General features: G+C 40.1%; 1 protein-coding gene across 2 annotated transcripts in view; it reads right to left on the reverse strand.

Moving 5' to 3' along the window:
• pde8a (phosphodiesterase 8A) overlaps positions 1–23009 on the reverse strand; it is a 50224-nt gene extending 27215 nt beyond the window's left edge. For both annotated transcript variants that reach the window (XM_006780441.3, XM_006780440.3), the window contains exon 1: positions 21481–23009. In XM_006780441.3, coding sequence (XP_006780504.2) covers positions 21481–21633 — 153 coding nt within the window. In that variant the 5' untranslated portion in view covers positions 21634–23009. The remainder of the gene's footprint in view (positions 1–21480) is intronic.
• Positions 23010–27953: the final 4944 nt, after the last annotated feature.

Genomic DNA, 27953 nt, shown 5'->3' on the forward strand with positions numbered 1-27953 from the left:
TGAAAGCTGTCACAATTTGTGCTTTATTGAAGTATAAACCACAACTAAATAAACACATAAATAAGCCGTTATTTTAGTTTTAAGCACCATGATCAAATCTTATCCCTCAATATTTTCAGTATGTATGGCAATCTGTAAAGTTATTGGAGTAATTTTTCAGCCAGGCACGCAGTGGTACCAAACACTGAGTCAGCAGCACACAGTGACTAAAGCAGCTCAGTACAGACGCTGAATTAATGTAGATCAGTAAAATCATGGCCAAAATCTGATACACTCAGCCCGGGTCACATTATGTCGATATATGAGCATGAGCAAAATCAAATTACAACACACCAGTTGGCACATGGTGAACTTGGAGTCTTCAGGCCCTCTAACCCACTTTGACAAGTTCCTAAAAAAAAATTTCACTAAAATTCACAGAACTGCGTCTGTTTTTTCATTCACTGAGAAGCCATTTTGCAGGCTGGCCACTTCAAAGAAAGTTATATCGTGTGATATCACACCTTTTTGTTTGTTTGGGCCAATATGACCAAACATGAGAGCTACTAGGCATCTGCAGTTATCTAGAAAAGTATTTAAGACAGTCTGCAATACCCCTGATTTTTAGTTTGTTTTAATCTATGGGCAAACCTACACTGCAAGAAAAATATACAATGAATAAAACACATTTTCAAAAACCACCCCACCACTGTGACCATTTATACCCAAATCCTTTCAAACTGACTTCAGATCAGTGTATACGCAAGCACCTACTGTGAGTTGTTTTTAATAACCGTTCAGCTGTCAACCATAGACAGCTACTCAGACAGCTACCATGATTTCACCCACTGGCACCCGAAATCCTGTTTTGAAGCTTTGATGTCATAGGTATATAAAAGCAGGGTCCAAAAAATTATGCCATAGCATAAAGAGAAACGCATAAGTGCCTTAAACCTATATTTTATCTGAAGACCACCAGATGGCTGTAGCTGTGGTTGCTAAAAGAAATCTACGGAAAACTGGCTTTCTGTCTCAACTTGTGCCAAACATTTCCTGATGAGTTTATGGGCTCAGGTTCTTGGTAAAAGGTCAAATAAATAAAATCATACTTATTTTGACAATCTTGGTCGCACTAAAAGTGAGGATCATCCATGCTATAAGTTGGTAGCCAATGAGCAAACAGTTTTCACAGTCACACATGCCCCTCCCCTTGCCACTTTTTTTGAGATGAGCATCTTTGGCCTTATCATCCTGGGGTTTTGAAACCTGATGTATTCACTGAGGATTCATGCACGCGTTAGCTAATAACCTATTACTCCAATTCATTAGCCATTGAGAATATGCTAGATAACTCTCCTTTCTTGGATTGAACAAAATAAATCACTGAGGCCATACACTCATGACAAATGTGTTTATGAAGATGAAATCCAAGGGCTATTTTCCCATAGACTTTGAAACATTTTTAGTGTAGCGCTGAGCACCAAAGGGTGCATATTCTTAGTTTCCAATTTGCGTAAAGGTCTTTTTAAGTTTTATTTCAGCTCAGCTATTAGCCAGTAAGCAAGCAACTTAGCATCTTCTATGCAAACTACGGGAGACTACAGCAATCTGCTAGTGACTAAAGCAATTACAAGGTATTTTGCAGTACAGGATTCTCTCTGTGACCAATTTCACCCAGCATCAGCCAGCAACCACTCACTAACTAGTCTCTAGGCTTATATGACTAAGTTAACCTATCCAAAATGAAATACAAAAACTGGAAAACCTGAACACCCTCAGTCTTAGGAATGCTGAAAACTAGGAAGCCTTTGGTGTAGCTAGTGATGTTGTTAGCTTAATCTAAATACATGGCTAGCTAACCTATATATTTTTTTTCTAAGTCAATTCACAATTTGCCCATAGTCAAAACCAGTTTATTTTATATCATTTACTGATTCTTTTAATGTGAAAACCTACACATTTCCTGATTTAATAGCATTTAATAGACTACAAAGTGAAACCACAGGAAGCTGTTGTTTTACCAAAGCTAAAAAAAGAACCTGTAGGTGGTCATGATGGGTATAAAACAGAATATCCATCACATGATTAGATAAACCCTCTGTCTCATAACATGTAACACATGGCTAACCCTATTGGCCAGTAGTTCCTAATAGCTCACCAACTTATCTCACCGAGTGCCTACCAGAGCATAGCATGAAGCCTGGCATGGACCCTCTCATGATTGTGATCTTGAAATATTACAAGAATCTAGCTATTTCACAAGGCAAGTCCCGCTGCCACTTTCTTTTGATACACCTCATGTATTTACGTAGTGGAGCTGCTTCTGACCCTATATCCTGCTTCCAGTGTATCCGGCCCTATAGATCTCCTCCTCTCCTCCAGACCACCAGCTCTTCTGTCTCAGACACACACACACATACACACTCACAGACTAGACCATACACACTGGGAGAGTGGCTTTCCACTAAAGTGAAAAACAGGAAATTGGATGACATTGTTCGGTGCGCCGACGTCAGCAGTGAGAGATACTGTAGAAAGAGTAAACAGCTTCCTCCACCCCAGAGCTGGGACCAGGATGCAGGGAATCTTGGGATGCCTGCCCTGCTCGTACTTCTTAGGAAAACGGCTACTCCATATTCTCCAGATCCCTCACTTTGACAAGTCCTCTCCAGCTAACGTGCAGCTAACACTCTCTCTTCGTTTCACCGCTCCCTCAAACCACTTCATCAGTTCAGGAGTTTATTCCTTTTAAAAACTTCTCTACATGTGGTTAAGTAGAATATGATATGCCTAGCTGATGGCACAGTAACATAGGATGAGATCAGATTTCTTCCTTAGAAGTGTTGGGCCTCACAACTAGTGGTGGGGTGTCATGCATGTGTTTGTGTATGTGTACGTGCATGTTCCTGTCTAAAAGTGTGAATCAAATGGAGATGAATCAATGTACTTGATTAGGACTGATTAAGGGCAGCAGTCCCAGCCACAGGTGTGGATGCACACTATGTACCAGACAGACACACAGTCAGACACACAGACCCTGACACACACTCAGCTAAGTGATGGGCTAAATGGCACCGCCTGACACATCAACCTCACCACATGCTGAGCCACTCAGATAGTATTGCTAGCTGCCCATGCTGGGTGTGTTACCTCAAAGAGAATAATTCACTTTCATGTGTGGCCACTGCCTATAGATCTGCCCGAAACCAAGAGTAACAGAGGAGTTTCAAACTTGTGACCATATCCAGCTGAGATGAATCGACTACCAAGCCGATATTTAAAACCTTTAACAAATTCAGCTGAACTAAATCGAAATTTCTTTAAGTAAAGTACCAATGCACAAAATATGTAATAACAACCAGCCTGGTCTTAAGGAAAAGGACGTAAAACACATTAGTTTATCTCATTCCAGCAGCATATCTTTTATTAAGAATGGTGGTCGACCAATCTGAGGTAACTAGGGTCTCTTAAATAAATAATGAGTGATTTATCACCACATCCTGTCTCCTACTGTACACTTTGTTACGCTGTCAAAATAAAAGTGGTACGATGATTTTTCAGTAATGAATAGATACAGTTTCATCACTATTTCACAAGCTGTCATATAAAATTTTATGAGAAATTCACCTAATGCCTTCAGTGTGTGGCTCAATGTAATTGGTGTCCATGAACACAAATTCACTTATTTTGTGACTATTTCAAAGACTTTCTTGAGACTGACATGTTAGGCAAATTAATAGCTTTACTTATTCGTGTACTTTAACAGTATCCATTCATATAGTTCCCACTGATATGACATCTGAGGCCTATCAGTCACACAGGTCTAAATACCGGTCAGCAACCACAAACGTGTAATCTCCAGTTTGATGAGTGCTTGATAGCTGAAATCAGTTGCAAAAAGGGTACTGGACCAAAAACCTCCTTATGATTGTTTATGAGCGTACACAATTAGAGAAATGCTTTCAAAGTAAAGGTTCTGCTGCAACCAAAACATTGTAAAGTAAAAACCTTTACTTTGAAGACAAACGGTCTTGTGTTGCACTTTTTTTTAACAATTTCACTACAGCTCGGGGAGTACTGCGTGAGTGTTCGTAGCAAAATTGGCGCCTTGTGAACAAACTACAAACGACAGATCAGTAAAGTGTCAGATGACTCATCAATTCTTTTCTCACAACAACAAACCCGAATACACAACCACAGCCATAAACAATAAACTTCCACAACAAGCTGCACCTATACTACTCCAGAAAACTGGGAAACACACCGTGGTGGAGAAAAAAAAAATGAAAATTATGATATATAATCTTCAAAATTCGTCAAAAGCCTTCAGTACTGGTATGATATTATAACTTTTTCTCTTTCTTTAATTTTTCTGAAAACATAGCGTCTTCATCTACAGTGCTGTGAAAAAAAAAAAAAATTGCTCCCGTCCCACTTTTTTGGTGTTTTGCACATTTGTCACACTTAAAAATTTCAGGGCAAACAAATTTTAATATTAGACAAATATAACCCAAGTAAATGCAAAACGCATTTTTTAAGTGATGTTTTCAAATTTATCCAAACCTACCTGGCCCTGTGTGAAAAAGTAACTACCCCCAAAACCTGATAACTGGTGGTTCTGCCCTTTGCAGAAAGAACTGCAGTCAAGCGTTTGCGATAACTGGCAGTGAGTCTTTCACATCACGTTGGAGGAATTTTGTCCCACTCTTCTTTGCAGAGCTTGTTTTTATTGAGACATTCAGAGGTGGGTTTGCTGGTATGCTTTTGAAGTCCTTTAGATGTTGTTTTGAGTCGATGAGCTCTTAGAGGTTAATCCGTTAATTCATGATTCATGGGCACAATTACTTTTCACGTAAGCCCAGGGGAATTTGGTTAGCCCCCTCCCCATAATAAATGAAATCAAAATTTATAAATGCGTTTTATATTTATATTTACTCAGGTTATCATTGTCTAAAAAAAATTTGTTGTATGATCTGAAACAGTTGAGTGTGACATATTTCATAGAAATTAGGAAGGAGGCAAATACTTTTGGTACATGCAGAGGTTGACAGATAAAAACTGTCCACAGTGTGAATTCTTTTGTTGCCTTATTTATGGCACATGGATCCATCCCTTTGCACTCTAGGATAAAATTGTGTGTTGAAAGCAGTTTGGAAATCAGTCTAGCTTAATCCGACATTACATCTCAAATAAAAGACAAATGAATTTTTCAATTCATCCATCTGGTCCTTCATTGCCTTATTATGCTCAAAAAGTAATAAAAGAACTACTGAATAAGATAAAAAGGACAAATAATAAAACCACAAATGCAATTAATGTGCTAATGTAATTACAGTCCATCCTTTCTGAAAAATAACTACGTCGATGTGTATTCTGGCTCTGTCCACATGTTTTATCCACAGTGACCAACCCCACAGTCAGCCAGGCAGAAGACTTTAGTTGAGTCGCTGGCATGAGTGAGGGAAACTAGGCCACTGTGGATCGGTTTGTCCCAGAACATCCATGCTTTCTCTCTCTCTCTTTCTCAGTCTGGCAGAACACACATAGAGGAAAGACCAATCGCCTGAAACAAAAACTATGTCCAGCAAAGTACACACACACACACACACACACACACACACTACATGAAATGAACAATCACATTCAACTAATTTTCTTTCCATTCTTTAGATATATGACGGTGTGACTCACATGCAATGTTGAGATTAACAATGCAAGCATCTTGCATTTACTATGCAAATTGTTCAGTTATGTGTTCATGACAGGGCAGAATAAGCTGCCACAGTGAATGAATATAAATTTTACATTAACTGATTTATTTTTTATCTCTCTTTTTTTATTCTTCTCTAGCTTAGCTACGAAACTGATGATAGTTCTCACTATTCCTACTTTTGAATGGAAACCAATTTAAGGTCATCCTCCAACTAATAATTAGTATTCATTAATTGGCTCTTGGTGAATTTTAAGAATAAATCTGTTTGCAGGAAAATAAAGAAAAACAGAGAAAAAAAGGGTTCACATTTACATCACAGTGAGATGTAATGTGAGTCAAACCATGCTATTTGGACAAATGGGTAACTATTAAACATCTTTCCATTAAAAAAAAAAAAATCATTACTTTAATAGGTTATCATAAACAGATTAATGTAGTTCTTTCAACTGCAAACTGTTTAAAAATCTTAATTACACCATCTTATTTTCCTAAAATAATCAAAATGTCATATTAAGTGATAAGAAATGGTCTCCAACTATCCAAAATAGTGAAGATATCTTTGTGAAATTATGTGCAACTCACAAAGAGCTTTACAAAAAAGTTCTTAAGGACCCCATAAATCTTAAAAACTAGATATCACTTAAGGCTCTGGAAACGAGGTCACTGTTTGAATACCACCGTGTGAGTACCATTACATTCAAGATTATAAAAAAAATGAGAAAAAGAGAAATTACAGAAGCTTGTGGTTAAGCTAACAACAGAATTGTACCCTTAGAGTAGATATGTAAATTAAAAACACGACATGATGTTAAAAACACTGGTGGACCAAGTAAATTACATTGATATTCTCATTAAAATGCAAAGTTCTGCTGGGAAATCTTGGATCCTTGGGTTGATATGGATGTTACTTTGACATGAACCTAAATGTTACTGCAGGCCAAGCGCACCCTCCATCTCAGTGGCCTTCCCAGTGGCTGCTCAGTGATCTGCACCACATTAAACCAGAGCTTCAGTGACGTAGCAGCTTATTTGCCTCACAATCTATCACAATTCACAGACTGCAAAACCACAATTTTGCAGAATTTGGGTGATGACCCATTAGATGATCAATACAACAGGGAGATTAGCTGTTCTTGTGAATTGTGGGCAGGTATGACTTCACTGTCTTTTTTGGCCAGATGAGCTAAAGACAACTTAGCAACTACTTGTAGACTACAACTTTTACCCAGCCTCCAAACTCTCAAGATCTTTAAGCACTCGAGGGATAGGGCTGATCCACAGAACCCAAATGAAGCTGCCGGTGTCTTGGGTCAGGACCCCAGAGAAACCCTCAAATGATTCTCTCTCAGAGAACACTGCCTTTCCTCACCAACGGTTATTAAATTGTGATTGCTACAAGTCACCAAATATCGACAGTAGAGTTTGATGTTTCGAGACCACTTTTACTTGGTCTTGGTCTCGCTGTCTCTGATCGACATAGTGGTCGGGAGATTTGGAGCCAACAGTATGACACACAAAGTAGCGTTCCATAATGTGTCATGTGCAAAAGCATCAGCTCTAAGAGCCGTGCTTAGAGAGTGCTTTGTAGTGAATCAGAGGAGTCGACTCCCATTGAGCGAGAGCCGGCTCCTCACTTAATTTCCTTTCGCTGCTCAGCTCTCACATAGTGGCTCAGCTATGCTCCAATCCCTCCATATTGTGGCCAATCACATGCGAGGATATAGAATAATATCATTATGTGAAAAACAGAGAGGGTAAGAGACGCGACAGTCAAGTCCCTCTCAGCAGGGAGTGAGACAGTAGACAGTGGTGAGGAGGGCTGTGCGAGTGCATCGCAAAAACACATAAATATGCCTGACACCCGCAAACGAAGCAGCATCTGGCTGCAGTTTAAAGACTTTTTTGTCTCGGTCTCGTCTCGACTTTGGTCTTGGTCTTGTTCTCGATACCCTCTGGTCTTGGTATTGTCTTGGTCTTGGTTTAGGCGGTCTTGACTACAAGTCTAATCGACAGTAATCCACAGCTCTGGTCACCACATCACTGCAAATCTATTACAGTATTTCTCAATAGAGGATGTCACCAGAGTCGGCAATTATGATAACAGCGTATAGTGCAAGTATAACAGGAAGCATATGAGCCAATATTGCAACTCTTCTGGATATTAAGGGTGCAGCTTAAGCCTACAAGTGGTCTAATCTAATCTTACATGCTAAATAACCACAAGCAAAGGAAAAACAACTGCTGCCTTCCATTTGAAGCAGAAGCTTTGAGTTTCCAACTTAGAAAGGTCACACTGTGTCACAGTGCCCATAAAACTGTAAAACCTGGAACCTGTGCTTTTGTGCATGTGTGACTCATTAAATAAGGCATACACAGAAATGACCATTGCATTGGACTGCTAGTGACGGATGAATGGCTCTACCTAGCTAGGAGTGAAATAGATCTTCTATTTCTTGCTATTCTGTTTTTACTACTGGAACTGCGTCAGCTTGAGAATGACGTGGCTTCCATCTCTGAATCCGACTCATGATTTAAATGTAACGGAGCATACATGTGGAAGATGGCACCCTGACTCATTGATGAGAAGGGAGATGAATTGACTGATTAGCGATTTCCAAAAAAGCGATATTAAAAACAATGCTATTATGCTTTTCAGACCAAGGGAGGAATGTTTCTAATTCAGCGACACACCGGCATCCAGACCTGTTCAAAGAGGTGAAGGAGTTTCAGTTTGACATCACAGTATTATAAATCCTAAATGGTACCATTTTGTTTGAGACAGCTGACACTGCTGTTGTAAAATAACTATTTTCTGTAAGTTCAGATGCTAGCAGCTGTTAATGTTATACAAATGCTTAAACTTACATCATGTAGCTAACGTTATATCTCAAAGGAGCATCAATAGGTTACCCAGCAAGCATCCTCACAATTTAGTCTGCGTCCTGTCAACAAAATATAATGTTAACATTTTAAATAAACGGTCTGCCACCACCATTCTAGTAATTTTTTCATTTACTTAAAATTACTTTCCCATAAATGTTATTATTTTTTATATTTACATGTTTGAAATGACACCCCCCCCCCCCCCCCAGTTTAAAATGATCTAATCCTGTCCATCGTAATACTATTTAATAATAAAGGAGTAAAATAATAATGGAATATATAATAAAGTATTTTATGTTTAAGTACGTGAGATAAATCCCTTAGTTTTGGGAGGGACAGTCATGTAGTTCTAATGATATTGATACAAACGACTACCTTTCTGGTGTTATGACATTCCTCGTGCACACCTCCTACATATTGGGCCACTCTCCCCATATTTTATGTCAATAATTTGCCATCTAGCATCATATATTTTTTCACACCCCTTCAAATACTCGAAATTTTGTACCCTTGTCCACTTCAATATTTCCCCCGTTGATACCATCTTATTAAAAAGTGGTGAAATTATTCAGTTGAATATTTTGACAGGAGAGAGTGAGAATAGCTTTTCTTCCTGATCTGTAGTGTTAGCTAAGGAAGCTAGCAGCAGCTAGATCATTTCTTTGGTACATTTACAGTAAGTAAAGGTAAGTATTTGCTCTGTGGAGGGAATTCATGATGGCATGAATTTAAAGACTGTGGCCTAAATAAATTCTGAAAATGCTGCTTGACGTCAAGTTTTAAAAACCTGAAACCTGAAATGCTTTTCCTGCAGTGTTGTGAATCACTGCTTACACGTGCTGTCCAAAAAACCTGAAACTTCTAATCACGCACGCACACACATTTATTGTTTTTCGAGCGGGTGCTTTCAGAATACACCCTGACCTTTATTCTGTCTGCAGTGACATCTCTCCTACCTCACCAGATAGTGCAGAAACTCAAGCATACGGGAATGTGCACACAGACACGCACACAAAGGGAAGACACTGAGAAACACACAAGAGACTGAACTTGTCCTGGAATTCAGTCCCAAACGCCTTTGAGTGACGTCTGTAGTTTAAAAATACAGAGTTTGCAGAAAACGGATAGGTTACTGCATCCTTGGTGACCTGTCCCTGTTTCTAACTGGTGTTCCACACATTGCAAGTAATGCTTCAGATTTCCCAGAACCCACCGGGGTTGTGTGAACTGCTGGTCCAGTGCAATGTCTGCCATTTACAGTGTCTTTGCAAAGTCAGAGTGAATGCTGCATTCCCTCATTTCACGACGTGCCCAGGACTGCCTGCATGCATGCATTCGCTGTATCCATCACAGCCCAAGTTTGTATGTGATCTGTGCAACACAGCGCCAAGGAGAGTAACTGAGGCTTGGCTGAGCAGCAGCTCATTCCGTCAGGCCAAGTGATGAGGGTTGTATGAGGAGCAGAAAAGAGTCGCATTCATGAAACTTGGAGAGAAACACTTCTCATGGATGTTTACTATACTACTGCATGCCAGCAAAGACAGATCACATCAACACAGGTCGACTTTTATGCATCTCCTGTGGCTGGATTTTTCTAAATATGTCCATTTTCCAATCATGTTCCATCATTTCAAATCGCCCGAATAAACGTAAGTTCAAAGTGTGCTCACGCTATAACCACACACCATCTGTTTTTTTTTAGGATCCTACAGAACCACAAGCACAATCCAACTTTAAAGTTCTGATCTTTAAAGGCAACATCGACAAACTAAAGAGGAGAAAGTGTATAAGATCAAAGAGTGAACATGGTCATTTATTTATATAGGAGATATTTAAAAATAATAATAATAATTTTTTTAAAAAACAAAACAAAACAAAACAAAACTTGAGAGTACTTGAAATATTTCAGGTTGTAAAACTCCATATCTCACACAATGGCATATTTGATTACACCTTCCCTGCCTCATAAATAACTGCTTCTTTCAAACTGCACAACTCCTGTTAATTTTTTCCAAACATGTTAAATATTATGTTTTTGTATATCTACCACCAGTGCGTGACAATTAATTAAAGACAGACCCACAAGAAGCTGAGCACTTTCTCCAGCGTTCACCTTCAAGGTATTTCTGTCCTTATCCAGATTACCATGAAATCCCTGTAAGACCTGGTCAATCCTAAGCTATCCAGGGCTCTGGAGCAACCAAAACCTCCCCTTCTTCCAGTGGCCTACTTCAACACTAGTACAACTACACCGCAGGCCTGTTTTACCTTCCCTTATGTTCACATCTACTCTTCCTAAATAACGCCTCAATTTTATTACACGTTCTTCCTTTCACCCCGCTATCATTTATCAACTGTAAATCCTCTACTTACAGCACCTGTCATCAGTGTGTTATCTTTACTGTGAACCATGTGCGACTATTGATCAGGTGCGTGTTATTTTTATTCCTCCTTCTCAGTCCAGGTAAAGCCAAAGGCCAGTGAAGCAGAAGCACAGTCTAAGTTGGACGCTGCCCGGTCCAGCGACACTACAGCGTGCTGTAATCTTATCGGGAACCTTTCCATAGCAGTCAGCCCTTCCTCTTTCTGAGTCCAGCCAAATACATGACAACAAGTCCAAACAACAGGCACCACAAATTAGAATCGGGAATCATTAGTGTACAGTAACTTTCGTGCCAGATCCATACCCAACAGTGCAATCTTAATTAACACACCGGCCCCCATGGCCTAAAGAGCGGATTAGAATTTGAAAAAAATGCACTCCTGCTCCGTCTGTAACTCTGCCTGACACTAGCCCTCCAAAACAGCTTATATGTTAGTAAAAATATCAGAAGCGGTTCTCCTGGGCTCCTCGGATGGCTGGGAGAGCATTAGATAATCACCGGACCCCCCTCCGTCTTCTTCGCCTGCTAAAACAGGACCACTGATGTCACTGTTGCATGAGGGATTAGAGTGAGCGACACGAGCTGGGGCTTGGCACACAAACTATACTGGAATCGCAGACAAACATACACACAGAGACACGAAACGCTGAATAAGGATGACTGCATGCCAACAGAAACATTAAAGGGAGTTTGTAAGAAACACAAAGACATGCGGCCCAGTGTACTCTTAGAAAATATGCAAATACAGAGAGGGGGAAAAAAAAGTTTAAATAGACCGACAGCAACTTCCCGTCTGAAGAAAACTAATATTGTTATTGAATTATTTTAGAAATCACGTTTCCCTTTGTGCATATTTTAATTACCACTGTAAGGACCATTAAAAGAAGCTCAACTCCTAATAAAAGTCTAAATTATTTGGGTTTCACGCAGGGGCGTAATTTCCAGGGGGGTTAGAGGGGTTATGACCCCCTCAATAATCAGACCCAAACAATATAACCCCCCCCCCAATAAAATAATGAATTATCTTGCATAAATAGGCTGTTGATTTTCTTTACTCATTTCAGGTATTACCAGCAAAATAGTTGCATGTTTAATCATCTGGGAATTTACCCAGATTTATTTATTTATTTAGACAGAGATATTGACCCCCCCCCCCCCCAAATGTTTAGTACAAAGTTACACTGATGGTTTTATGACCACATCACTGGAAACACTTTCAACTGGTTAATTCTCGAAATTCAGACCTAATCAATTCAGGTGGATGTCAGATATTTCACTGGTGGTATTTAAGTTATAACCATAACTACATGTAGCCATAACTTTTCAGCTGCTTGTATCACTGACGCTGGCGTTTCAACTGCTTTCTTTAGGAGGACATTATAAAAGGAAAGATTTTAAAATATTTATACTTACATACACTCAGTACCGATTTAAATGGAGAACTGGAGATTGCAATTTAATCTCCAGCATGTCATGATGTCATTTACATTTAGAGAGGATTTAGTACATCTAATGCACCCTTTTCCATCTTGAAAGTGCATTCTGCACAAAACCCATTTCACCTCATCCAATATTACTGGTAAATAAAAATTTTTTTATTTGTAAATGCATCGTATCATTAAACAGAAACTGTTTAAGACAACACAAGTGTACAGAGAAAATTCTTTCTAGCGATTAGCAGGTATTTCTAGGGTTTGCCATTTTCCTACGCACCCAAGATGACTGATAGTAGGTAATGAGTGATGTGACGCAATATTTAGGTAACTAGTCAAAAAGGTAACACAAAATCTCTTAACTTTATGTGACTGATTATTCTTCCCTACACGTTAAGCAGAAATTGGTTTCTTGTACACAAATTGTTGCCACTTAAGGTAGAAAGGCAGCCTTGCAGCTCTTCAACTTTCCTGACTTTGTTGAAGCAGAAATATCTAGAACAATATTTCACAACTATAAGCAGCTGTTCTTGTTACAATGCACACAGTAATACAGGCAGTCTGTGGAGGAATGCCATTAGGCAGGTGCAACAGGTATGATAAATGGCACAGGTTCTCGTGAACGTCACGCAGGAATGTTTCACTTGTGTCACTTCTATTAGAACCATGCAAACATGCTCCGCTGTCATCAATGGCTTTTTTTTATTAGGGTGTGTCCTTTCATAGTTTCCACTGAATCATTTTCTACTCTCCTAAAGCGTCCAACAGGCAGTCTTAGAGGTAGTTTCAGTGACTGTTTTCAAACGCTGTTTTTCTGAAACCAAACTGGTAAGCGCCTGGAGTAATACCGTCTATCTTGAATCAACCTTATCACCTCAAAGCAAAATAATATGAAGCATAAAACCACTGTCAATTGTTCCAGCAAAGGTTGTGCCAAAGTGTCTTTCTCTGACATGCAAAATTAGATCAACTCGATAGGAGAATCAGAATGGAAAAATTACTTTAATATTTGGGTATATTCATCTTGACCTTTAGGAAGAAAAGGCAGTTTTGACATATCAAAGTTTCCACAACTTAGACTTGAATTTCTCTGGGGTGGGGGTGTTACGGTGAAGCTAACCAATAGTGACTGGCTCACTCCATGTTTTTGAAACTTAGCTACAAATTTTATTTGCATGTCACGGTCGAACGGTCAAATGGTTTGGATTACCACAGCTCTGTTACAATCAAGTAAGACTTTGACGGGATCAGTTAGTCAAAAGAGGGTGCGCTGATTTGAACTTGCCTATGAAAATCAAAAAAATAGTCGGGCGTTCGGAGTAAATTTCTGCACCAGCCTACATGTGTTGTTACAAGCACGCAATGGACACTGCAAAAACAATGTGCACCGTCTGCACTCCGCCCCACCGACACTGTTAGGGCTATTTCAACTGAGGGTACAGTGCATCTCAAGAGCAAAACACAGAATAGACTCCAGAGAGCTCTGCATCAGAGTTAATGTCCCTTTAAACAAAGGAGGAGGAGAGCAGCGCTACAGAAATGGGGTGCACAGCAGGTGAATGAGTGTCTTGTGTGTTTACCATAAGCTGAAGGCCTTTTTGCCTAAAATCTAGTCAGCTCAGCAATTATTTAGTGAAAAAAAGGCAGCAGAAAGAAATCAGTGCCTCTGGAGCACTTTGATTGCAAAATTATTTTTATATCAATTGCCAGGTTTTTGCAATAAAATACCCATCAGGTTCACAATTCAATACTAAATTTAATAATTTTTGGTGCTTTGTATATCCTGCCCCAGAAGGAAACCTTCCAACAGGCAACATTCCTTCAGTTTCTTCAGTATATTCTGGCAGCGAAGACAGCGGTGTGATGAAGCGTGAAAATGTCCAAAGTACTCCAGTAACCAGTTGCTATTAACATGGCTGTTAGCTTTGTTAAGATGATGTGCTGTGTGTGGTTACATCAGGACACAATCACTACGAAAGGCTCCATTCCAGAGCAGATTGACTCCTGTGGACACGGACGCTGTCCAAGACTGATGACACTGGGGTGAACTTTTCCTTTGGAAGAACAATGATGCTGTGTTTTTACACTGTGTGCTTTTCATAATCGCTCATAGGTGTGGGGGTGGGACTTCAAGAGATTAATGTGTAATATAGAGGGTCACGCGTGACAGTAGTGTAGTATCCTAAACATTCATTCACATGAAGAAAAAAAACAAAAACTAAAAAAAAAGGTGGTCAAAGCAGAAAATGGTGATAATACTACCAAGCCAACAAATAAACTAGGCAAGATAAGGTTCAAGAAGAGAGACGGCACAGAACCTTAAATATACAGAAGAGTATTTCTAATACTGTGACTCTTTAAGGAATCTTTATGGACTAGCTGTTGATGGCTGTAATCAGTCCCCTCACAAACAGCTATTTAGTCTAACATAACATAAAGACAGGCTCTAGCCAGAAGTAGCCCATCTTCTGGCCGCCCCTCTAAAGCTCAACAGTTAACATGTTGCATTTCAAATAAATGGTAAAGTTGTGTCAATGATCAAAGCCAAGAAATACTCCATCACACAGTCCACAGAACCACAGCTCACAGGTTTGACCCTTTGGTTTTGAATCAAATAAGCAAACAGCGTATAATGTGTTAATTTGTAACCTTTAAGGGTGCTGCTAGAGGTTTCTAAAGTGTCAAACCTGTCCTTTAAATCCTTGTAAATGGTTTTCTGTTTGAAAATGTGTCACAAGTTAAAATGCAGCACTCCAATCATTAGGCTCACGTTTGCCACAACATGCAGAAACTATTTCACCTGCCCTGCCATGCCTCAGTGAGGACGAGCATAGATACTTTGTGCATTCAATATACTGCTATTTTATGTACAGGCGGGAGTGTACTTCACTGACAATATCATATTATTGTGATTTTTAACATTTTGCAATAACGTATACTGTAGTTGGTCATTATCCGTTTTATCCAATAAGATAACATTATCTCACTTCAGCTTTTTTTTTTTTTTGGTCTTTGCTGCAAAATGAAATTGCCAAGCATATTAACATTGTCGCTAAATCCTGATGGAACTTTTGCCATATGACAAAGTCAGTCTGCTAGCAGTCGGATATCAGTCTGCAACTGAATGGGGTCAAATTGGTGATTTGCAGTGTAAATGGTCAGAAATCTTCCATTTATTGTCCATCTACATAAACAAAAATTTACATAGAGAAATTTAGCAGAAATTCAAATCGAACTATCATATTTGTGCTCAGCAGCCTTCCTGTTCAATAAAAATATATCCAGAAGACAACCAGCTACCGGCCAGTTGACTAATGTCCTTTCGAGTTGTGCTCACTGATAAAAACGGATTCTGATGCAAAGATGTTGGAAACCTGCCTGCATTTAAAAATTAAACAACAATCATTTGCACACCTTCAACAATCTCTCTGAGAGTGACTGCAGTCAGTCCAAGTCAGATTGCAACTGTTTTGCAGAAAGGTTGCCTCATACCAGGCCAGATGAGCAATTGCCTTGGGCTCAAAAGCAGTCATGAGTGCACAACACCCTCAATCTGCGGACGACCACGGTTGCGGAATGTGAAAAAAAATTCAACGCAATAAACAGACAGTCACCGATTTTTTTTTTTGTAGATGCAAACAGGCTGCTGTCCCATTTCTACTCGTGTGATGGAGCCGTTAACTTTCTCTGAGTTAGGAAGTAGTTTTGTCAAGCTAAGTGTTTCCAGTGTTGGATAGTTTTTCGACAGAGCCGATTTGATCAAAATTTGCTCGGCTAACAACATCTCAAGATGATCAATCAATCAATCTTTATTTATAATAATAAATAAATGTAGCACAAAGTACTTTACATGGTTAAAAGCACCCCACCCCACCCTCCAACTCACGCCCCACACTTTCATTAACATAAGCGATGTGAATACAGACATATCCCCCCCCGCCACACCCCACACACACACACACACACACACACACACACACGCACACACGCGCACGCACGCACGCACGCACGCACGCACGCACGCACGCACACTTAAAAAGTAAAATTGGACTGGGTACGCATGAGCCAAGATGATGACAATGATGACACATAAGACAAGCCCTGTTGTTCATAGTATTCCCAGAGTATTTTAATTTCTTTAATAAATATCTATATTTGATTTACGTGTATCAATGTGATATTGCCACACAAAATATACTGTATCAATTTGTTTCCCCACACCCTTGTCTGACCGCGCAATTATTGTCAAATAACTTGGATTCTGGTATGCTGCACTACGAATATTGGAAGGTTAAGTGTGACGTGAAAAAGAAATGATGACGCCTCATTCTGCTCCATCCCCACGAATAAATATGATCGACCGATCAGGACAAGTGACATCAGTGATAGTTGACACTTAAACAGTCAACAGACCAAAGCAATCCTAAAATAATCTGTTTCCAGCCCAGCCAGGCCTAAAAGTCTGGATGCTTGGAGAACAAGTGGCATGACTGCATAGCCCGAGCAGATGCTCAGACCTTAGAAAGCCCAGAAGCTGGGAGAGGCGCATTCAAGGAGGAGCATGAAAGGCCACCAGCGGACCAGGGCCCACTCACATCTACATTCCTGTGAGCTCCTGAAAGCGAACAGAGAGCGCTGCAGCAACATAAACACTTGTAGCACCTCGTTTTGGAAGAATACCATTTCAGTAATCTCATGAAACTATCACATGCCGACCTTATGATACTAAATTCTAAACCTGGAGGGGGAGCAGAACAAGCTTTGAATGTGGTCTTGCTTGTTAAGACCAGTTTTAAAAAAAAACAACAAAACAAGAAAAACAATGGGAGGGTCTGTTTCACGAGTACACGTAACCCAGTATACACCCCACAAGTAAGCAAGTCCTGTGAGATGAAGAGACCCACTGTAGCTACACCTAAGGTGACAAAGAGATTTATCATGTTATCTTAATTTAATTTAACACTCAGGGTGACACTATATGAAGTCTTGTGAGCTGCTTAATGTTCAAGAACAGAGTGGTTGTGGGAATTAAAATGTATGAATACTGTAGTACATTTGGCCCTAAACTCTTGGATATCTAACGCTATGCAAACATGGTTGATAAGCACTAGAGCTCCTATATATCAACCAGAGGAGTGTGGTTATGCCATGTGCCCCATCTTGCCTCCTCTGAGCTCCTTCTGCTCATGTGCTAGTGGAGATAAATGACATAGCAAAAAAACCAAAAAAAAAAAAAAAATCCCCCCCTTGCTGCCCCCTTACTGCCCTTGCAGGCACTCCAGACAGGAAGGGAAACACAGGGACACTGCAGCTGACATTTTGTTTGAATAAAAGATAACATAAACTTATTAAAGAAGCTTGCAATCTTCCTTTTTCATGCCAAAGTTTAAAAGAAAAATTACTGCCGAAAAAGAAACGTTAGCTTGACATGTGGGGGAAATACGTATGCGTCCTCGCCTGCCAAGAGCTCAGTTTCATATCTGTCAGTTAAATGTGAAACTACGGTCACAGGCTGGTTGGCTTATCTTGACACAGGGACTGGAAACAGGGAGAAACTGCTCATCCAACTCTGTCCAGATGTAACCAAACCCATTTACCAGCACCTCTAAATCTAAGTGATCACCAAGTTTGTTTTTGTTTGTTTAAATAATGCTTTATAGCACAAGAACTTTGCCCCAGTGGGATTCAAACGGCCAGCTGTGGCAGCACGCCAGGGGGGAGTGCCATGCTCTGGGCTATAAAAGACCACTGTACATATACGCATGACATCTTTGATAGACACGGATAAACACAATCCATCATTTGCATACAGCAGCTGTAAAGACAAAGAAAACAGCGTGAATGCTGAAGTCAACTGAACATAGACGCTTCTGAGGCTGCTCAGAGGGAGACCAGCAACTATTGTGCATTCAGTCGTGTGCGATTGTGGCAATGAAGGCAGTCAGAGAGAATTTGAAGAGTATCACCTAAGAAGTAAAAGGTATATAATTAAAAAAAAAAAAAAAAAAAAAAGGGTCCATGTCTGATAGCCAAAATGAAAGACAGAGAGAAGGAGCCCATATCAGTCTCTTTCCTCTCAGGCAGCAGAAAAAGCACAGTGGATTAATTCATCACCATGCGAAGCCTTTGCCCTCCTCTGGAATAAATTACCCAATGACTCTCAACTTGGACTAAACACACACAAACTTGGCCATAGAGAACTCGCATGGAAACGACAGGAGCGAATACTGACAAATACAGACAGTGTGCTCAGGTCGGCGGTGGATCAGGTTGGTGTTTCAGATAAGCAGCAGTTAAATGTTTCTCAGCCGACAGGAAAGAAAACCCCGTGTGCCCGGTCGCCCGCGGGGATGGGAGGGTTAAATGACGAGGGGGGAGTCTGAGGTATAGCCTGAGTGATACCACTTATGCTAATGCACGCAGAGGCTGGAATCAGGCAGTAAGCAGGATGCCATTGCTTTCCACACACACTTGTAAGCTTAGCACCCTTTACTGCCCTTTTTCATTCATACTAAGAGGTAACCGTAAATCTGATTTTACATTTGCTGCTCTGGGAGGGGTGGGGGCTACTTGATTTCCTTGCATGGGGGGCAATCAGACTGGAAAAATCAAGGCCAGATAAATGATGTTGTGTTTGGCTAAGGCCTCTCTTTCTCTCTGTTTAGGCCAACACACACACAGCCTACTATCACAGGACCTTGTACTTGAGCCTTATCATCACTAGAGCAGCCCAGATGGTAACGTACCCTTGACAATAACTCACATCACACTCCCAAACTTCTATTGAGTCCTTCTCACGCTGTAGATGCCTGCACATGTTCTGATCCTGCCTCCCTCCCTCATATGTAGATATAAAACAAAGTAAGCAGAGGTACAGCACAGATTTCACATTTGCCTAACACAGTTTTGCAATGAGCTAAACGTGTACACTGCTGCACTTACTGCCAGTTGTGTGTTTATTTGAAAGAATATTATTACCCTTCAGGGCACGAATGCGTGTGTTCTGTTCAGAATCACAGTGATTCAAAGCCGAAGCCCAGAACATATAATAATAAAACAGAAGAAGTAGTTGACATTAAATTGTAGTGATTTATATGTCAATCCAATGTACTTATAAAAAAAATAAAATAGGGCTGTATCACATGAAATGATATGAAACATTCATCATCTCAGGGATGTATTTTACAGTGTAAATGCTTTCTTGCTCATTAGGTCTATTTTTCCAAATATTTTCTGAATGAAATGCAAGAAATGAGTGCTTTTCAATGTAATTGCCTGAAAAACTGCTTTATTAAATCAAAGTGCTGCAGGTGTCTGTTATTGGTCTTTTTTTTTTTTTTTTTTTTAAGAGAACCCCCCCCCCTTAAAAAAAAAAGCTACAACAAGCAGAAGTGGTGTGGATTCCCGAGGCTTGAATGCATCGTGGCGAGCTAACGCATGTGTGGTTCTTAATGAAAAGCAACCATAAAAATACATTGTGGTAAAAATAAATCCGGCTGCTCGCTCAGAAAATGCGCGGCGGATCTCGGCAATGACACCTTACAGAGCAGGAATTAACATTTCCAGCACAAGAAGATTTGTATACCATTAGTCTAACTCAATCAGGGAACTAATTCAATCAGAGTCACAGTGGGCGTTTTGACGTGGGGGCATCTGTCACACAGACTTCTCACTGCATCCTGGGGTGACATTTGGCCACAAAATTCAGCTTGACAGAGGCCCTCAGATAGCCCGCGGCCTGTCGGACAAGCGCACACTTTCCCATAAACACACAGATACACTGCTGCACTACTAAATTCACAACATCCCACCTTCTTCTTCTTTAAACCAACGCTTTGTGCTTACAGACGCCTGCAGATCTACACCAAAACAATACAGCCCAGCTTTGACTGCATCATAAATGTGCCACCAATGGACTCTTCAGAGACACGATGACAGCTTCCAACTCTATATTGCTCAAGTTTTTATGTTGACGAGATTATGCTTTTAACCAGGACAAAAACATAAAAACATGGATCTTTATGTTTCAGTTTGCTGCAGATAGTTACATCTATCTGACCCCAAAACGCACGTCTTAATCTGAATAACAGAAATTGTTATGTGCATGTGTAATCTCTTACACAACAAAAAGGCCAAAAACAATCATCCTGATTAGAAACACCTATTTAGTCCCTGAGTGGAAGCAGGCACGGCCTGTTTTGTTATATTTAGTGTAATTATTATTGGTCCAATACACAAATGGGACTGTTACTTTTTTTGCCAGTGATGAAGCACTTTCGATGAGAGACTTTCTGGTGTAATCCTACCGCCATCCTTCTCATTACCCACTTTCCCCACTTCTAGCGCAAAGATCCCTCTGCACGGTCAAAGTGGGTACTGGTAGCTGTTTGTGTAGGTTTTTGTGCATGAAGTTTAGACAGCAATAAGATTTCGCAAGAGAGGACATCCTACTGAAAAGCATAACTGGTGGAAAGGTGAAACAGAGGCCAGAGCTAAGTCAGCTGAAAACAGCTGAAAGAAGCACGTTTGACAACACATGTTGCTGCCTTGTGCGTAGATTTTTTAGATCTGTCAAGTCCAGCACTTCACAGAGTAGATATTTAAGGACTAAAACACACACACACACAAAAGAGTGCAACAAATATTTGCGTCATCCTGAAACCTCAAAGAGAACAATACCTCAGGGTAGCGCGAAGGGCTTTCGACCCTATGACCTTCCACTGAGGGTGGCCTATTTCCTCTGAATTCAGAAAAGCAGCAAAATTGCAATGCCCTGCATGGAAATGTGTATTTGCAACAGGTCATATATATATTGTAGTGACTGTGCCTGTTGGTCTGAAGAGTCAGATTTCTAATGGCTTTGGAGTCATCCCCTCTCCCGTCTCCATGGATTTGTGTGTATTCCTTTTTTAATATTTCTATTCAATAACCTTTTTTAAGTAAATAGACTGTAGTTTATAGGGCAGAGGTTTTTTGTTGAACAGCTTTAGACATGCATATACACAAGCAACTGACTCTCTCACACACATAGATACACACATAGTGGATCTGTGTCTGTGTAAATGTAAATGAATGTAGAGTCCCTCACCTTGCAGCTAGGGGGTTTTAGGGGTAGTCCAGAGGCAGGATTTCCTTGATGCTGAGTGGTATTAGTCTGCTGGGGTGAGTGGGAATCCTCGGACTCTTTTCCACTGTGGTAGACCACCCTATCAGAGATATGAATACTTGAAGCACAGCCCATGCTTCAACCCACTTCAGCCTTTTTTTTTTTTCCTTTTTGCGCAAGTGCTTTACTTTGAGGCTACAAGAGTGTCATTCGCCCTCTTTTTGTAATCTTAAAGTCCACTCTTCCTCCTAAGGTTCATACTTTTTTGTTGTTGTTTAAATATAGGCTACATATATATAAATATATATATGTAAATATCATCTAGGCCACAGCAAAGCCGGTTCTGCAATTGCTCTAACACAAGGCATGAATAATATATTTATCTAACCCCCACCCCCGACCAGGAAGCTGATTTCCTCCCTCTGTTTTTCACATGAAGTTAATTGGAGAGCTTCAATCAAAGCAGCTGTCTTGTCCTCGAAAACTTGGATTCCGTTATTCTTCCGCTGCTGAGATCCCCATGGACGATTTATTTTATTTTTTATTATTATTATCCCTCACTCCGGCTCCTCTTCTCGCCTTCCTCGTACCACATCACCATTTTCTCATTTTTTCTCTCCCCCCCTTCAACTTCAGTGTTATCAAGTAGGCCTAAGACACACCATGCAGTTCCCCCCTCCCCGGCCAGCTTTCATGCAATAGTTTTATCCATTTTTTGCGGCCAAGGTTTCATGTGTAGTCGTCCTCCACCACCTCGGAGCCATCAAAAATGATGCCTTCTCTCTCTCTCCCCCCTGTCCTCTCCTCTCCTTCTCTTCAACAATCCGGTTGCCCACTTCAGCTCAAGACACGGGCCCATAAACCGGTTCTCACGACACTTTGCTCCAGTCCTGAGCGGTTCATCATCAACAGGCTGAAATATTCACACTGCAGAGCGTTATTCTGGCCAGTGGCTCCGGTGTCAAACAAGCTTCGTGAAGCATACTGCCCGACACAACACTCCATTTATCAGCCCCAAATCACCAGTTTTAGGACGCGGAGAAATCTTGGTGGATGGCTCGCAATCTCCATTCAGGCATCCGCTGGCCGGCTGAGGATGATCCGACTGATATAAGAGCTCCAAACCCGGGTGCAGTAAAGAGTGTTAGCAGGCTCCGCGATTTTCTGTCATTCTGGAGGAGGAGGGAGAGAAGAAAAAAGGATGTAAAGGCTGTCAGAGAGTAATGTTGTGAGGTACCACCTCTGGAGAATGCGATCGCTCTGAGAGAGAGACACAGAGGGGGAGAGAGAGAGAAAAAAAATCTTTCCCAAAAAAAAAAAAAAAAAAAAAAAAGGACCGCTCCGTGTCCACAAGTTTCAGATCCGAAATCGGGCACGGCAGGATTATTTGAGGTTGTCGAGAGCGGAAGTAAGGCAAGATCGAGCTACATAATGCTGATTTAATGTTTGTCTTTTCTCTGCCTTTTCTGGCGTTTGCCCTTCCAATTCTTCAGCACTGCTTGACAGCGGCACATCCAATAAAAGCACCCGCAAGGATTGACCTACAGCCTTTACTGACGTTAATGCAAATGAGCTGCGTGTAGCCAATCAGAGGCGCGCTCGGCGCCGCTGGGCGGTCCTCTGCTTTCCGTGGGAACTTTGAAAAGAGGAAAAAAGAGCCCTGGCCAACCAACGCTGAGCTGGCTGCAGGTAGCCTTACCTTTATTTATTTATTTATTTCATTTCTTTATTCAAAGCACGTAGCACATGCAAACCGCAGATACTGTGGCTGTGGATGAGTATGTCGCCCTGCTGAATCTGGGAAAACACATTTACAATTTTTAATACACAGGAAAACTTTTATTAAAACGCTTGAATGCACATAATGAAGTTGTAGTCTAAGCAAATCTGTCTGAAAACACACGCAAAACACACTAATATATATTTAAATCCATTAAAAGGCTCTGTAATGAGAGATTATCACACTGACGTTGTTGCTGATAATGAAATGTTAAGCGACCATGAGGCGATTTTTTACATTTTTGGTTAATATGATACACATTGTGCCACGTAGTTTATAATAATTTTTTAAAAAGTAAGACCAACTATCACAACTTTAAAGAATTTATTGCGTTGCTTAAAAAAATCCAAATATGTTTTTATATTTATTCTTTTATTCTCACATTTTACACTTTTGGCAATGTTTGTTCCTGATGAGCTGTTTTATTTTGTGAAACTCATTCGCTCACCTCTTTGGCAAGCTTCACTAACTCAGCAGCACTCCTATTAAATAACTTTAAAATACTCAAGTACTTAAAGGCACCCAACACAAGAATATCATGACCATAATATGGTCTGGTACTTGTGTAGGACTTTGTCTACTCAATTTGACCATTTCATTCACCAAAGTGCTTTTTTCTATGCCTAATTATGCTGCCGACATGGTGTATCTGATGCCCTCGTGTTGGCTTTGTTCCTGCGTCCAGGATCAACATCGCAACTTTACTGACCAATCATGTTGTTGTGATGTCATAACTTTGCAGTGTGTGTGTGTGTGTGTGTGGGAGGGGGAGTATTTACGTGTTTTCTTTATTTAAAAAAAAAAAAAAAAAAAAAAAAAAAATAATAATATATATATATATATATATATATATATATATATATATATATATATATATATATATATATATATATATATATATATATATTATCAAGTTAGCCAATTTTAGCTTACCCATGATGGTTTGCTAGTGATCATTTTTTGAGAGCATTAGCTAACCTCTTGGCTGATGCTAACCAAATGCTAAGACAATGTCACTGGTCAGTTACAATGTTGGTAACTAACACTAAGACAGGGATATCAGATGCACTGGGGGCAACTCGGGGTACAGTATCTTACCCAAGGATACTGTGACACATAGGCTAAAGAAGCCGGGGATCAAACCATCGACCTTTCAATTAGCAGACAACCCCTTTCCTGTGTTGCCCCTGCAAATCCTAATAATAGCATAAACCCATGATGCTTAATGTTTTTAATCATTATTCAGCTACTGAATAAGGGTATGAAGCTACTGCATAAGGGTATGATATAAAACAGTAAACAGTCTGCCTTGTGTCATAAGCTTTGACTTCAGCTTTTGAGACAGCTCTGAACATACAGCTGTCACCCAGATGTATGGTTCTGGCCAAAAACAGACCTCAGTGCATGCTGGGTGCTCTTCATCAGAGAGATGAGCAGCTAGGGGCTTCTTATAGAATCCACACAACCTCACTGTTAATCCAGAGTACAGAGTTTTTTACACCCTTTTTATTATTATTTACGTGTTCTGACTCAGTTTTATCATAGCATATGTTTAAACTAATTTTGTCTCAGTTTCAAGGTTTAGCCTTTCTCTTTTATTTTGAAATTCCCTCATCTTTCATCCATATCGTTTTACTTCCTGCCTTTGTGTTTTTCCCTTCAGCTTTCCTTGTTACATGTGTCTTTTATCTAATCAACCCCTTTGTGTATTCATAGTCCCGCTTCTTGCCCTTTGAACTATCTGATCGTCTTTGTGCTTCTGGTGACGACTTTCAGCGCTTCCAGTCTGTGGTATGTTTAGATTTATTTATTTATCTTTTGTTGTACTTTAGTTTCTTTTTGAACTGGAGGCAACCTACTGCTAGCAGCACAAATATGTCTGAAAATACTCTTAAATGGGTACATGGACAGATGGATAAATATGGAACATGTACAATAAAAAAGTGGCACTTTCAAAAATCACTTTTCAGGTGATTGGGTGATTGAATTAATATATCTCATTGCCGGCTTTTTACATCAAACTCTTGCTGAAGTCTGTCAGTAAAAGAGTGAAGACATCTTTTAAGAAAGTGCAAATCTTCTGTGATTGAACAAATACTCACCATTTCTAGTAACTACTACAGCATTATTAAAGGAACGTTTCTGCCATCTGCATGAAAATGATAACTAAAAGAGGAAGAAGAATGAGGAGGAAGAGCTGTCAGTTAGTGTGTTAGTCTGTCCTCAAAAGCTAAAACATTTTTATATTTAGTTTCTTTGCATTTAATCACCACTGACAACCTCTTGCTTCAGACGGAGGGCCTGCAAAAAAAGAAGAAGAAAAATCATTGTTTACTTATGTGCAGTGTTTATAAGTGGATAGCTAAATTTAGACGAGATGTGCTGCTCTAAATAACAAATGTTTCAGTGCAGATTTGTTGCACGTGAAGACTAAGAAGTAGCCAGAGTCCAATGAACTGACACTGTTCAGCTGAAAATGAGCAAGACGCAGACAATAAAAGTATTAGCAGTTGTGCTAAGTTGGTGGGCTCGCAGTACATCATAAGAAGAAGACAACATTTCCTATAAACCACCAATAGCATCCTTTCAGTAGAAACATTTCCCTATACACACCCATCATTTAAACTGGGTGCCTTTGAGTGTGCCGACTGCAGACTTTATTAAAAAATACTCTCAGATAAACTTGGCTTCACACGTGTTTTCTTAGCCTTAGGAAAGGCCCTGACACATACTCATAATAGTCCTCCCCATGACAAGTAAATTGCGTTCTATGTGTAAAATTGGCAGCGTTCCCCTTTAACATAGTTCAGTCTGTGTCTGTGTTGCCTTTGATAACAGTGAGCTTCAACAGGCTAAAAGCTGTCACAGAGCCACAAAATGCTATAATGCTAGAACACGGCTGTTTTGCACTCTATCACAGATTCAATATTAAAACCATCAATTGCTTTTTGGAGCTTTTTTTTGTGCACCATATTATAAGAGTTTGCTCAGTTTCCTTAAGGCATGGCCCACAAACAAAACCCAGCCTCAAATGGTTTACAGCCTCAATAAAAAAAAAAAGGGGAAAAAAAGCAATGTGAAGAATGTAAGTGTTATATAAATCTATGTCAGAGATTTGACAGATGAGAGCACATAAATGAATCCGGTGACAGATCATGCTCAGTTCTTTATAAGCTGTCAGTAACAGTGGCTGCATTATTCATGAAGAAATGACATGTTTACTTTACCTTATTTACACTTCTCTTATTTATGCATGTTTGGCTCTCAGTTATCACCATTGTACTTTGTGCTGCCACATGCTTTAGCCGGGACATTGTAGGACAGTGAGGCCGTCATTTGTTTACGTTTGCTTCACTGTTAAACTGTGTGTTTTGTCTACATGCTAAAGTCCCGAGGTTGTCAGTGACTGTGCGTTGCTCAAGGAGCAAAATTCCTTTTTGCATTTTATATCTGTCGAGTTAACTCATCTTAGACATCATGTGATTCTATTCAGCGTGGTAGCACACTCACTGGCCACTTTATTAGGCACACCTTGCTAATACCACAGTTCCCTTTTGGGGTCAGAGGTGCTTTCATTCTTCATGCTACAGATTTAACAAAGTGCTGAAAACATTAGTCCACATTAGCATGATAGCATCTCACGGTTGCTGCTGATTGAGATCTGGTGACTGTGGAGGCTGTTTGAGCGCAGAGAACTCCTTGTCATGTTTAAGAAACGAGTTTGAGATGATTTGAGCTTGGCGACGTGGTGTGTTATCCTGCTGGAAGCAGCCATCAGAATATGGGTACACTGTGGTGTATAATACTGGCTATACAGTAAAAATGGCGCTTAAACAATGCTATATGTTACTAACAGGGCCAAGGTGTGGCAAGCAGCAATCCCCGACACCATTACACCACCACCACAATCCCATCAGACCAGGCAACATTTTTCCAATCTTCAGTTGTCCAGTTCGTAGCTTCAGTTTACTGTTTTCATCTGACAGAAGAGGCCGATGTGGTCTTCTGCTGCTGTAGCCCATCTGCTTCAAGGTTTGAGGTGCTGCATGTTCAGAGATGCCCTTCTGCGTACCTCGACTGAAACGATTGCTTATTTTCTTGTTCCTGTCTGTACAAAACAGTCTGGCCATTCTCCTCTGACCTCTGGGATCAACAAGGCATTTTTCTCCAGAGCTGGTGGGATATTTTCTCTTTTTAAGACCATGTAGATGTGTAGATGGCCTTGTGGGAAAATCCCAGCAGATCAACAGTTTCTGTACCATGCCACATTCAGTCACTTAAATAACCTCTCTTCCTCATTTTGATTCTCAGTTTGTACTTAAGCATGTTATCTTGACCATGTCTGCATGCCTGAGGGAACTGATTTGCTGCCAAGAGATTGGCTGATTACATATTTTCATTAACAAGCACTTGAACAATGTACCTAATGAAGTGGCGGTAACACCAAGGAAACCTCCGTTACTCTAACCTTATTGATATTTTGCAGCTTTTAAAAACTGATATATCCATGTTATATTCAAGGATTGAGACACTAAGGTGCATTAAGTAATTTAAAACAACAACAATAACACAGAGTTAATAATCACTTAAATCAATCACCGGTTTCTGAATAATAGACCAGCTAGCAAAATTGTTGTGAAATTTTATTTCATAATTCATTTCATTAGTTTTCATG

Source organism: Neolamprologus brichardi, chromosome 1 (genome assembly GCF_056152115.1).
Source record: "Neolamprologus brichardi isolate AB-2024 chromosome 1, ASM5615211v1, whole genome shotgun sequence".
NCBI lineage: Eukaryota > Metazoa > Chordata > Actinopteri > Cichliformes > Cichlidae > Neolamprologus > Neolamprologus brichardi.